Genomic DNA, 13,149 nt, shown 5'->3' with positions numbered 1-13,149 from the left:
ATTTAAGCGCATTTATATGCAATACACATTTTCACACCTTTCTTTCCATTCTTTTGCCTGAATTCATGAATGCATACCTTGGCAGCTTTTCTTTTCTAGCCAACAACTTTGGTTTCCTGACTTTCTTATCAGCTGACCTCACCGTCACTTGTTGCATGCAAAACAACAACTAACTGTACCAGCCAATGTTTACCACATGCTGCCATGCGTACATATATGTACATATATACGTGTGCTTGTGTGTATGGATTCGATATTCATATGAAAGCACCTTTGTTGGATTACTCTCTACGCTTGCGCTTGTAAATCACAAAAAATTGTATCTGCTAGGTTGTTAAGTGTATCTATAGAGATGTAAATTGTTGGCAAACATTGGTGATTTCACTGATTAATTTGTTGTATGGGGATCAAAGTGCAAATGCGGAAAATAAAATGTGTTACTCAACGAGTTTGTCTGTTTGTACAATTCACCTTCATGTATGTATGTATGTGTGCGTGTATATGTGACGGTGCATGAAGAGCGGTAATTTATGGACACATGGAAAATGTAAGAATATAGATTTTTATTTGTGATTTATGCGCTAAAAAACGTATATTAATAGTAGGCAAGCACCGGAGGTGTAATAAATATGAAGATTGCGTGAGTGATTTGGCATTGTGTGTGTGTATGTATGAGAATTATAATGACCATAATGCCGAAATATGGCATTCAATTTTCTGCGCCTATAAAGCGTGCGATTGTGTGCCTACTTCATAGTTATTTAGATAAAGGGTATTATTATGTAAACATTAGGGTGCATCACTCTCCATCCGATAACAAATCGGTACTGTGTTTTTAAGGGAATTTTAAAATTTAATATATCTTAAGTCTTTCGTAAAAATATCTCGGATAAATATTATCGAGCTTTTAATAATAAAATTAGTTTTCTAAAATATTTTGCTTTAGAAATCACTTGGGTTGATAGAAGAGTTTAAACTGAAAAGGCCTGCATAAAATATTTAATAATTTTGTCAACGAAATCAAAATACGGCTACTTCGGATGCAAATAATCGAAATAATAAGATTTGCAAAAAATAAAGGGAAGTGAATTTACCAAGAAATAACAAAGTGAAAAAAATGCTTTCCACCGACACTTTATGGTAATGGGTAAAAATTTGTCTGAGCTATACAAGTTTTCCCTAAACTCTTCTTCTTCTCAATTGGCGCGATAACCGCTTACGCGATTTTCGCCGAGTTTAACAAAACGTGCCAGTCGTTTCTTTCTCGTGCTAACCGGCGCCAATTGGACACACCAAGTGAAGCCAAGTCCTTCTCCACCTGATCTTTCCAACGCAGAGAAGGCCTTCCTCTTCCTTTGCTACATTAGCTGGTACCGCATCGAATTCTTTCAAAGCCGGAGCGTTTGTATCTATTCGGACAACATGTCTATGTCGTCATAAACCTCATACAGCTCATCGTTCCATCGCATTCGCCGTTGCCAAAGTGCAAAGGTCTAAAAATCTTACGTAGAATGGTTCTCTCAAACACTCCAAGCGTCGCTTCATCGGATGTTGTCATCGTCCAAGCTTCTGCGCCACACGTTAGGACGGGCCTGATGAGAGTCTTGTAGAGTGTTAGTTTTGTTCGTCGAGAGAGGACTTTACTGCTCAGTTGCCTACTTAGTCCAAAGTAGCACTTGTTGGCAAGAGCGATTCTTCGTTGGTTTTAAAGGCTGACATTGTTATGGGTGTTAATTCTGGTTCCTAAGTATACGAAGTCTTTGCAACCTCGAAATCATAACTGTCAACAATGACATGGGTACTGATACGCGAGTGCGCCGACTCTTTGTTTGAAGACAAGAGGTACTTCGTTTTGTCCTCGTTCATCACCAAACCCATTCGCTTTGCCTCTTTATCCAGTTTGGAGAAGGTAGAACTAAAATAGTTTTCCAAAAAATAGTCGAGAATTGACCAAAAACTTCATTACTTTGTTATAAAATCAAACGAACCTACTAAACGGTTTTTTTGAAATAGGTACAAACAAACTAATTTTATTTATATAAAACTCTACTTTTGGGAATGTTTTCAAATCGATCCAACTCACGTTAGGCCCAATATTTTTAGAAATATTTGGGAAAAAGTCTTCAAATTTAACATGTTTTTTATTCCTGGTGGAAAACCTTCAATTTTTTTTGGTGAGTCACCCTAATATATCTACATATGGACATATTTTCTGCACCTAAATGAATTTTTTTGAAACCTGTTTTTCGCGTTTCGTCATAAATTCTGACTATTTAATTTTTTATAACTTTTAATCAAATATTTGTGAGTTCGGTAGCGTTTCCATCAAATATGAGGGTCGTTTGAAAAGTCATTGTCATTTTTTTTATATTTCGACATACTCTTCTTTTAGGCTCATACACTTCGTCCAACGCTGTTCTAGTTTGTTAATCCCCGCCGACTAACAAGATTTATCCAAGTCTGAAAAATAGCGACTCGTTTCTGCAATGACTTCCACGTTTGAAAAAACAATCGTTTTCCCGGCTGTCAGTTCTTCAAATTGTGGAACAAATAGTAGTGGATGGATTCGAGCGAGCCATGTCTGGAGAATGGTGAGGGTGGATGTGAAACGTGTTGTAACACTATTTCCTTTAATTTTGCGACCACAACTGCTGGGGCGTAAGCTGGTGAAAGAAAAATCACTCGGTGAAAAAGAAAAATTTCTCGACTTCCTCGATTCAAACGAATGCCAAGCACAAAGAACTAGGCCAAACTGGCTGAAACTTGGTGTCTGTTCTTTCAAGAGAAGCTACTAAGTACATATAATCTCGATATGCGCCAATAATGCCATGTCTCTTACTTTGCCGTACTTTTCAAACGGCCCTTGTTACTACACCCCTTTGAACGTCGCCTACTAAATTTTCTATTATCAATGGCGTTATTGTTAAGTTACTTGGGATCTACGTGGTAGATATCATGAATAATTGAGTGCACAGTTTTGTAATTTATCACTTAATTATGCGTGAATTAATGCCCGAATTAACACTTTTAATTAAAATGACAATACATGGGAGCGCAAGACGCAAACAGTGCTCAGCAAAGAATTATAGGTCAATAAATTTAATAGTCCAATAAATGTTTATATTACTACTCACCGGCAAATGAAAGAAAGGAAATGCTTTAAAAAGCTATCATATGCCTTCATAACTACATACAAACTTGCCGCATTGTTTGCTTCAAGGGTACCTTTGAAAACGTATTCATTCATGCTTTAATTTATTGGCACTTGTGTGCGAGTGAGTCTGAGCCAATTGTTTGAAATGCTGATTTCATTAATGATCGTCGTGTTTCGCTGAATTCCAGCTACTCGATGCTTTAATTATAACTAAATCAATCTAATTGCCTTTATACATAAATTTAAACGTTTTTTTTCACCTGTACTGCATGCTTTGCCTCTTCGTATGTTAATTTCCTCTACTACCTAAGTAAGATTTATTGATCAGCTCCTTCGCTGCCATCGCTATTCACTTTCTTCGGTTTAAATTTGTTTTTGTGATGTTTTTATTGAAGACAACTTAAAAGTTTGTATGTATAGACTTTCGTGGATGCTAAATACTCGAGTTTAAATTAGTAGAACTGATTGAGATTTTAAGTGCTTTATAATGTTGGAGAAACTGTTGCTGGCTTTTCTGGTGAGTTCCGTATAAAATATTTCAAAATTTTAATTATTGTATATCACAGTTACATAACTCTTTTACAAAACTTGGTGCTAATTAAAAGCGCGTAAGAAACTTGAAGTTGAGAGAAAATGGTGATAAAAATCTTCTCTCTGAAGGAGGTCTCCCAAGCACCTGAAAAACTTTAAGATCTATAAAAATATTCTTACTTCGATATTTTATAAATACGAGCATAAAACTATTTCCTTTCTAATGTTTTTCTATGATTTCCCTATTTGTTTTCAGGCCGTCCATGCCACTGGCATCATCACCGGGCTTTCCGCCAACAGTGGATCAGTGAGTTGCGGTGGTTTAATTTGCCGTCCAATAACGGGTATCTTTACACGCGACCCACTACCAGAAGACGCTTACGTGCACGTGGCCACAATACCAGCGGGTGCCTCGAATATTTCTATCACCGAACTGGGAAACAGCATAAATTTACTAGGTAACTCCTTGCAACAAACAACATTTTACATATTTTCAATTAAAATTCTATAATTAAACCAAATCTTCTCTCCTTCGTAGTGCTGCGTACACCCGATCAGAAATACATATTTAATGGCGATAATAGCGCTTCGGATAGCGGTGCCTATGAAGCTTTAGGCGCGATTTTCAACTACCATCGTATTGACGGACTGCAGCATGGCGATGGAGTTACGGAGTGGATTACTTGCATGGGTCCCATAAGAGAAATGCTGGAGTTGATGGTATGTAAAGCAAAATTAAATAATACACGATTTAATGGAGAATAATTCACTATATTACAGATATACAGCAAGTCCTCGAATCCGGGTATAAAATACGAGTATTTACTGCCCATAACCTCTGACTCAGAAGAAAATGAGCTATCGGTGGAAAGTGAAGGGTTTTTGAAAAATGGTCCAGAGGAAAGTTTTGCAAGCAATTCGCGCTCTGGCCGACGTCGTCGCTTCAACTGGAAAGTGGTAGGCTTTAGCGCCTGTTCGAAAACCTGCGGTGGTGGCATACAGACGCCAATTGTGCGCTGCGTGCGGGAGAATCCAATACGCTATTACTCCCAGCGCCGTTGCATGCATTCCGAAAAACCAATGCTAAACGAAAACCTGTTGCGCTGCAATACTCAACCCTGTCCCGCCTATTGGCGCATAGAAGATTGGAGCGAGTGTCATTGTCAACAGGGTGACGGCTACCGTGAGCGTGATTTAAGTTGCGTACAAGAGCTCGCTTCCGGCATTGTTATACACGTTGACAATTCGGCTTGTATGGACGAGATGCCCAATCAACGCAAGCCATGTGATTGCCCGAAGAATCGACGTCGTTCACATGTGGCACGTTACCGCACGGCACATTCAGGCGCTAATGGAACTCATAATTATCGCGGACGCGATAAGACTGACAAATCTGGTATTTGGTTAATGTCCGATTGGAATCAATTTTGCTCTGCTGAATGTGGTACAGGCGTCGAATATCGCACTATTTCCTGTGATCGTTCAAAACCGAATACAGAACGCTGCGACTCACGTGCAACACCAGAGATTACGCGATCATGTGAACGAAGTCGCGATTGTGAAAAGGGTGAATGGTTCGCTGGTCCGTGGACGCCATGTAATGGAAACTGTTTTAATTTAACTCGCACCCGACCAGTTTACTGCATACACCAGCAGCAGATTGTGAAGGATGAAGATTGCAAGCCGGAGCTGAAGCCGCAAATAATGGAAAACTGCTCACATGAAGAGGTGGAGTACTGCGGACCGCGTTGGCATTACTCCGAGTGGTCGGAGGTGAGAGGGATATTCAATCGAAATTAAAAATGAATTTTTGACAAAAGTTTTTCTTTTAACTCAATTACAGTGCACGAAAACCTGCGATGGCGGTACTCAACGTCGTTCAGTGAAGTGCTTGGAGTATGACGAACGTGAGGGTGCGATGCGTGAATCGGCCAAGTGTCGTTACTCACTCCGAGAGCCCATCTATCGCAGCTGTAACACGCATAACTGTGACGGTAAGATACAAGAGTAGTTTACTCTGCAGTGAGATATCTGGGATCATCATGCTTTCGATGAAAAAAAAACTTACAATAACTGTATATTATATACAAATTATTTTTTTTATTAATTACTTAAATTATTACTAGGGAGGCAGGTATTTTAAATGGATTATTATTATTATAATTTGCTAGAGCGCCGCCCATGCTAAAAGATGTTGCTAAATATCGGTAGCATTCCTTCCATTTGTTTCGATTTCAGTACCAATTATATTTCAGTAGCGATAGGCTGTTAGCTCAGGGTCCCGACCCATTCGATGGAGCTGCCATCTTAAATTTAGCTGGAGCGAGCAGCATTTCCAACTCAGCCGCTTGCTAAAAGTCAAATATTTTGTGCAGCCGTCGATTAGCGAGCAGACGCTGCGGAAGGCTTTTGGGCTTGAAGGCGTCATCGTCTCGCCTTGTCGATGCTGCTTACGACCTTACAGTTTTTAATTAGAGAAGTGTAGAGCCCACTTTATACCTCCACTACAGTCTGACACAGCAGTCGTTCCTTGAATTGTGTCTGTCTTAAAGAGGCTATGCGGCTAGCCAATCGCGAACAATTTTTAATAAAGATTCATAGACTTTCGAAATCGAACGCAGCTATAGAAAATGCGTGCAATAAGTGATGTTATGTAATGACTCTTATTTATACATTGAAAAAGGGAAGCAGTAAATCTATCGGAAAAAATCGAGTTTATTTTTCAATTCTTCACTGCTGCTGAGCATTTATGCACTTAAAGTTTAGTGGGACAGGGAGTGAAGTGTTTCCAAAGTGATCACCTGAAAGGTAGTATCCGGTTGTTTCATCCAATATTTTTAAAATAATTTTTTTATTTGCTCCTTTTTTGGTTGAAGTATTAAGTATAAAAGTGGTTAAAGTATTAAGTAAAGTACGTACAAAGTATATCAAAACATATATGGAAATCACATACATAGGACAATAATGGAAAATCAACAAACTTCTATGCCCTGCCATGTTCTGTCGTAATCGAATAGTCAGTTACAAGCAAATCTCAATCCAAATTTATTTTGCGAGGCTTTTAGGATATGCCAAGTAAGCACAACTAGTTTTCAAAACAGTCACGAGAAAACTAAGTTAATATAATATACATCGAAATGAACTGCTTCTAATCCAAAACAAAAAAAGTTCTAATCATTCAACTCAAAAAACTTAAATAAGGGCGATATTAACAACCCTAAACGTAGTTCCAGATTTTTTCTCAAGGAACTGTTTTCTTTGCCTGCTTTTTTCTATTATATATATATATATAATTGGCGCGTACACCCTTTTTGGGTGTTTGGCCGAGATCCTCCTCGTATTTGTGGTGTGCGCCTTGATGTTGTTCCACAAATGGAGGGACCTACAGTCCGAACGGCATATATTTTTATGAGGAGCATTTTCATGGCAGAAATACACTCGGAGGTTTGCCATTGCCTGTTTTCCTTAATTTTGGTTTTTTCACCGAGATTCGAACCGACGTTCTCTCTGTGAATTCCGAATGGTAGTCGCGCACCAACCCATTCGGCCTTTTCTATTCCTTTCTTTATATACATTACATTAACGTAACCTTACCTTCTGTTTTTGTTTATAAATCTTCACGGGGACATCCGCGAACCCCTCTATCCATTTTATATACAATTTGACAAAATCAGTTGATTTGCTGACGTAGTAATATAATATGTTTATATGTATTTTATTGTTGCATTCTTTTTTTAATTTATTGTTATTCCTTTCCTCTACATCGCCGTTCTCTATCTCGCTTATTTATTGTTAAGTCACATCCATAATTACTCACACAGTGGTCTTGTAATCTATTGTTGACAAGGCGCATGTAACAACGTTTTGCACATAGAAATATCACGACAACAGAAAAAGAAACAGACGAATATGTTGTACAGCCGACATGAAGTTGGAGTTAGTATACCAACTAAAATCAATAACACACAGGCCAAGTGACGTGGAATTTAAAGTTCCCCTCAAAATTTTTTTTCACCATACTTAACGAGCAAATCTGGTACTCTATCATCCGAATCGTCAGCCGAATTCTGCACGATTATTTCACATGTATTCACACACTCGTTCAATCAGTCATTGTTCAGACGGCAACGAAGTGCCATTGGTGTATTATTTTCGTATTTTGTTTCAAATTTGCTCAAAGCCGAATAACGGCTCAGCACTGAAATCTTTTCATCGTGCTAGTATACGATGATAGTGCGAATGGAACGGCTTTTCTTAATTTCATTTTGTGCTGACATCCGGATGTCTCCGCGCATATAGATAAATCTTCGCTCTTTTGACCCTCTCTTTTTAGATCTCTCACACACCCAACCTGAACTTTCATCGTTCACAGTTACGAAACTTTGGCCACTTCAGTGTGCCTTCAATTGTTTAATTTTCAATAAACATATCAACTGACCTTGAGCTTATAAAGTATTCTTTATTATATTCTCTAAAGTAACCGTAGTAAACTTGGTATTTACGTTGGCCCACGTGCAAAAATGGGTCAGAAATAGTCGGTATGGTAACTAATTGACGCATTGGCTCCGACTCCATGCACTACCCCCTCACTTGTTTTGAGAGAAATATTACGAATTTTCCAATGAAATTCACAGGAGATGTTGATTTCGTGCTTATTTTGCTAAAACTAGCACCAACACTATTCAGTTAATAATAGTTTTTAAGTTATTTGTTGATAAAATTTGTCTTTTACCTTCACCAAATTTTGATACAATAAGTGCACTTATCAAATTTATTTTAATAAATATTCAAACTACATTAACATACACACACGTTTTTAACTCTTTTTATTAATGTATACCATAAATTAACAATTTAAATTGCATTTATAACTTGCAAACACTTGACGCGCCAGCTAAATTTACAATAACTGAAAAGCATGGCTGAATGGAGTGTTGCCAGAAGCAAAAAATAATAAAAAAATAGAATGCGATTGAAAACGAAGCATCATAGGAACATAATTTCCACACACTCTTTTTTGTTAGAATAATGAGGGAATGGGGGTTTACAACCTCTAAAGTGTATATATTGAGTTCATAAATATATATAAATACAATATCGATATGATTTTCGAAATACAGTTCAGCTTCACGTAAAACTCCTATGTGCAGCGGAGACGGTGTTTGACTATTAAGGGTGATTTTTTTGCAGTGCGGCCGAAGGCCGCCTACGCAAAAAGGAGTTTTACACAAAAACACTAAAACTTCTCCCATCCTACTCGAATTTCTCCTATCGTACTTACTGGGAATGCATCCCTGCATCTTCGAAAAACGGTAATTTTTACTTTCATTTTGTTTTGCATGTTCGTGTTTTCCATTTACCGTTGCCATTTAAAACGCGTTGAAAGTTTTCGATTCAGTGATTTAGATTATATTTAATAATACAAAATGAGTCAAATGGAAGCAGGTAATTTATTTCTTATAAAACATATATATATTGAATTATATTAATATACTTTTTAGATGATAATATACCTTCCACAAGCAGTGGAAGGACTTTGCAAGAACCAGCAACTTCTAAAAGCAATGCTCTCACTGCTGCTGAAATAAAGCAGCGCTGGAATTTTGCAAAAGTGATAAGGAGATTGGGGACAACAGAGCAGTGCGTCCAATTCGCCGAGGATAACGGCCTCATTCTGCGGTCGAAATTATGTACAAAGCATAAGATACAGATGTCACTGCATATGAGGGGCAACCACTCACTGGGCATTTTTCGGTGCAGAAAAGCGTCATGCCGATCTAAATCTGGGGTGTCTAGAGCGAGCGGGACTTGGTTTGAAAACGCCAAGATTTCGTTCCCCCATATTTTTCACATCATGTATGGGTATGCACATCACTGGTCGAATGCCATGACTAGAGAAGAAAATTTCGTCGAGGGCTCCTGCTTGTCTAACGAAACAATAACTGACTGGTACAGTTATTGCCGTGAGGCTGTGGTAACATATCAGGTTGACAAGCAGGAGTCCAAAGGAAAAATAGGAGGACCGGGCAAAATCGTGCAAATAGATGAGAGCAAATTCGGCAAAAGAAAATATAATAAAGGTAAATTTTGTATGCCTGCAATATAAAACATTTTATTAATAAAAATATTTCTGTTGTTAATTTAGGGAGAAGAGTGGAAGGCCATTGGGTTCTCGGTATGATAGAGAACGGCAGCGAAGACTTAAGGCTGGAGGTATGTCCGGACAACGTGCGTTCGGCGGAGGTGCTCATACCTTTGATTAAAAAGCATGTGGCGGAAGGCACAACAATCCACACGGATTACTGGAAAGCATACGACTGCTTTCGCGATCATGGGTATGAGCACCTAAAAGTAAACCACAGCGACCCGGACAATCCGTTTGTGACGAGCGATGGTATACATACGCAGAGGATAGAATCTCAATGGAGGGTGGTAAAACGGTTCTTTCAAAAAGATAATTATAACAATCCAAGCAACTTCGCGGACATCATTGTAGAGTATCTTTGGCGCAAGTCAATAATTAAAAATTGCTATGATCCCTTTGAAAAGCTGACTGATGTCATCAAATACAGTTACAAACCATAACATTCTGTCTTTTTATTCATTTATTCTTTTTAAAATTTTTTAACTATTCTTTTTTATATATAGATATTTAATAACATAGATATTTCATAATATAGTGAAAATTTTCGCCTGCGGCGCTTTTTTTTTCTTTTTTTTTAAATATATATATATATATATAGGTTACCGTACACTTTTCCCAATTCATTTTTCCCAAAAGTCATTTTTCCCAAAACTTTTGTTCCCAATAAAATAACTCCCAAACCAATTTTTCCCAATTCAATTAAAATCCTATTTTTCCCAAACTTGTGTTTTTTTTTGCGTAGAACTCCTTTTTGCGTGGGCGGCCTTCGGCCGCTTCAGAAAAATAACCCTCATCAGTCCAACTCCGGCTACGCAATCCACCGTATTTTTGCGTAGAATTCCTTTTCGCCTTGGGAAAAACAGTTTGGATGAAAGAATTTGGGAACATTTGCCTTTGGGAAAAGTAAGCATTGGGAAAAAAGTTTTGGGAAAAATGGAATGGGAAAACTGGTCGGCAACGATATATATATATGGGGCATTCTTTCTGAACGTGAGACCCCCTGCCCCCAGAATAGATTTTGACGAAAAGAGGTCTATGAGGGCTTAAAATGTAGGTAATTATGTTTATTTTCGAAAGCAAAGTGGCACTTCTTGAAATTCAAAATGGCGGATCCAATATGGTGGATTCAATATGGCGCAATTTTGCAGTTCGTGCATCAGATTTATGCTATTTCGTGTTTTCTTTATTTATTTTTAAGTAAAATTGTTGCATTGGATTTAATTTTACATATTTCCAAGTTAATTATTTATTTTTATTGGTCACTGATTATTCATCACATTTTTTATTATCAGTTCATAGCATAAATCTGATGCACGAACTGCAAAATTGCGCCATATTGAATCCGCCATATTGGATCCGCCATTTTGAATTTCAAGAAGTGCCACTTTGCTTTCGAAAGTAAACATAATTACCTACATTTTAAGCCCTCATAGACCTCTTTTCGTCAAAATCTATTCTGGGGGCAGGGGGTCTCACGTTCAGAAAGAATGCCCCATATATATCATATATTCAAAATGCATACAATCAAACATACTTTACTGAAAATCAAGCATTAATATATATATGTATATAAATATATCTATAAATATATCTATATATATATATATATATATACATATATATATGTGAATAGACGTATATAATATAGAAACAATTTGTAAAATTTTGTATTTTTATTCATTTATTATCTTCTAAAATTGTTTATACGATGTCTGGCAGCACTTCGGCTGGTTGTAGTAACCAAAATAGGAGGATTCTTGGTCAATTTTACAATTTTTAAAATCAAATAACTTAAAAACTACAAGTCGCCGACAAGTGAGGTTTTCACTTTTAGAAAGTAGACTACCCCTCTACCCCCCCTTATACCCCTTTTTTTAAAACAGACGGGGTAGGGGATGGGTATTTTCCCCTACCATCCGCCTACACCTCTATGTACGGCCATTTTTTGTTTACCCGACGATTTATGCACACACAATTTTCAATTCTCATTTTGAAGCATTCTAATTTTTATTATTCGACAGCATATTTTTTCAGTCGAATATTCGTTGTTTAGAGAACTTTTTGCAACGAAATTCACGGCACTTTGAACATAGTAATTATCAATTTTTGCATTCATATGCACAAACAGCTTTTATGCATTCATTTTGAATGCCCACAAACTCACACGAACTTTACTTAACAACCGAACGCTACAATTTCCGATTGAGTACTGAGGCTCTTCCGATGCAAATAAATCAAAATTTTATTGATGCAGCGACGCTGTGTGACAGCGAATAAGTTGTTTGTGTGTGCGTGTGGCTGTGCAGTTCAAATGCTGCTGAGTTCCAAATATGTGCAAAAAAAACAACACACAAAAAATATAATGAATGAAGAAATCATTCGCTTTCTTTTGCGAGTGGTTGCTAGAAATGCCAAAGAGAACAAATTGAGAGGGGAATGCGTATTGGAGATTTAGGTTTGTTATATAATGCGGTCTCCCTCTCTTGTATAGGAATTGTAATGGTTTTAAACTGACCAATGAAGGCAAAAAATCTTTAAAAGCTATGCATTTAATGAAACCTCTTTTTTTGTTTGATGATTCGCATAAAAATATTTATGTGGTAAACAGATATTGTTTAATTCAAATGTTTTTGATTAAAACCTAAAAAATAATTGGGTTCTGAAATATTTATTGAGCGACTTTATTTGAAGAATGTACGAGTGTAGTCACAACTATCTAATATCCAAGAATTTAAATCTTTTTCAGAACCGCAACTGGAGCTTCTCCAGAACGACGTTGCTGTTTCCTGTGTGGACGAGTTCAACAACTGCCTGTGGGCTGTGAAAGCGAAACTCTGCAGTTACGATTATTACAAGCAAAACTGCTGTTACTCCTGTGGCGCCGCCTAAATACTCGATCATAGCCGGCACATGGGATACCTGCCAACAACAAATTTCACTACTTTAGTTTAATTTATAACTGAATTTTGTTTTTGTTTCATTGTTTTAATGCGAAAAGTTCATTTTTATTTGAAGCACTTGTATTAAAAAATTGCCCGTAGTTCTTTCAAATGCACAGCGACACAAACGAAATGTAACTTTGTTTTGCAATCCAAGCGAAAATATTGCGATTTGATTAATTGTTGGAAATTATTTTTATTTATCGAAATTTTCTTATGTGAAATTAAGGCTTACACTTAGTATTTTTTTAAGTATTTATAAAAATAAAGGTAGGTATAATATAAGAAATATTTTATTTAGTGCTTAGTAAAGAACTTTCAAGGCGCAAAGAAATTTTGTTTAAAAATGAATGACAAAAATTAGTTACAATATAAATAAT

General features: G+C 37.0%; 1 protein-coding gene across 2 annotated transcripts in view; it reads left to right on the top strand.

Annotated features, from left to right (window-relative positions):
• LOC129246887 (thrombospondin type-1 domain-containing protein 4) overlaps window positions 1–13,149 on the top strand; it is a 160,300-nt gene extending 147,151 nt beyond the window's left edge. The window contains exons 1-6 of one of the 2 annotated variants that reach the window (XM_054885600.1): window positions 3,558–3,671; window positions 3,942–4,143; window positions 4,224–4,405; window positions 4,466–5,458; window positions 5,529–5,679; window positions 12,577–13,146. In XM_054885600.1, coding sequence (XP_054741575.1) covers window positions 3,642–3,671; window positions 3,942–4,143; window positions 4,224–4,405; window positions 4,466–5,458; window positions 5,529–5,679; window positions 12,577–12,719 — 1,701 coding nt within the window. In that variant the 5' untranslated portion in view covers window positions 3,558–3,641 and the 3' untranslated portion in view covers window positions 12,720–13,146. Of the gene's footprint in view, window positions 1–3,557; window positions 3,672–3,941; window positions 4,144–4,223; window positions 4,406–4,465; window positions 5,459–5,528; window positions 5,680–12,576 lie in introns of those variants that run through there. The other variant, XM_054885598.1, reaches the window with a different exon arrangement.

This window comes from Anastrepha obliqua, chromosome 5, assembly GCF_027943255.1.
Source record: "Anastrepha obliqua isolate idAnaObli1 chromosome 5, idAnaObli1_1.0, whole genome shotgun sequence".
NCBI classification, from domain to species: Eukaryota; Metazoa; Arthropoda; class Insecta; order Diptera; family Tephritidae; genus Anastrepha; species Anastrepha obliqua.
Note: the sequence above shows the minus strand (reverse complement) of the source record. Positions and strands in the feature narration are given on the sequence as shown.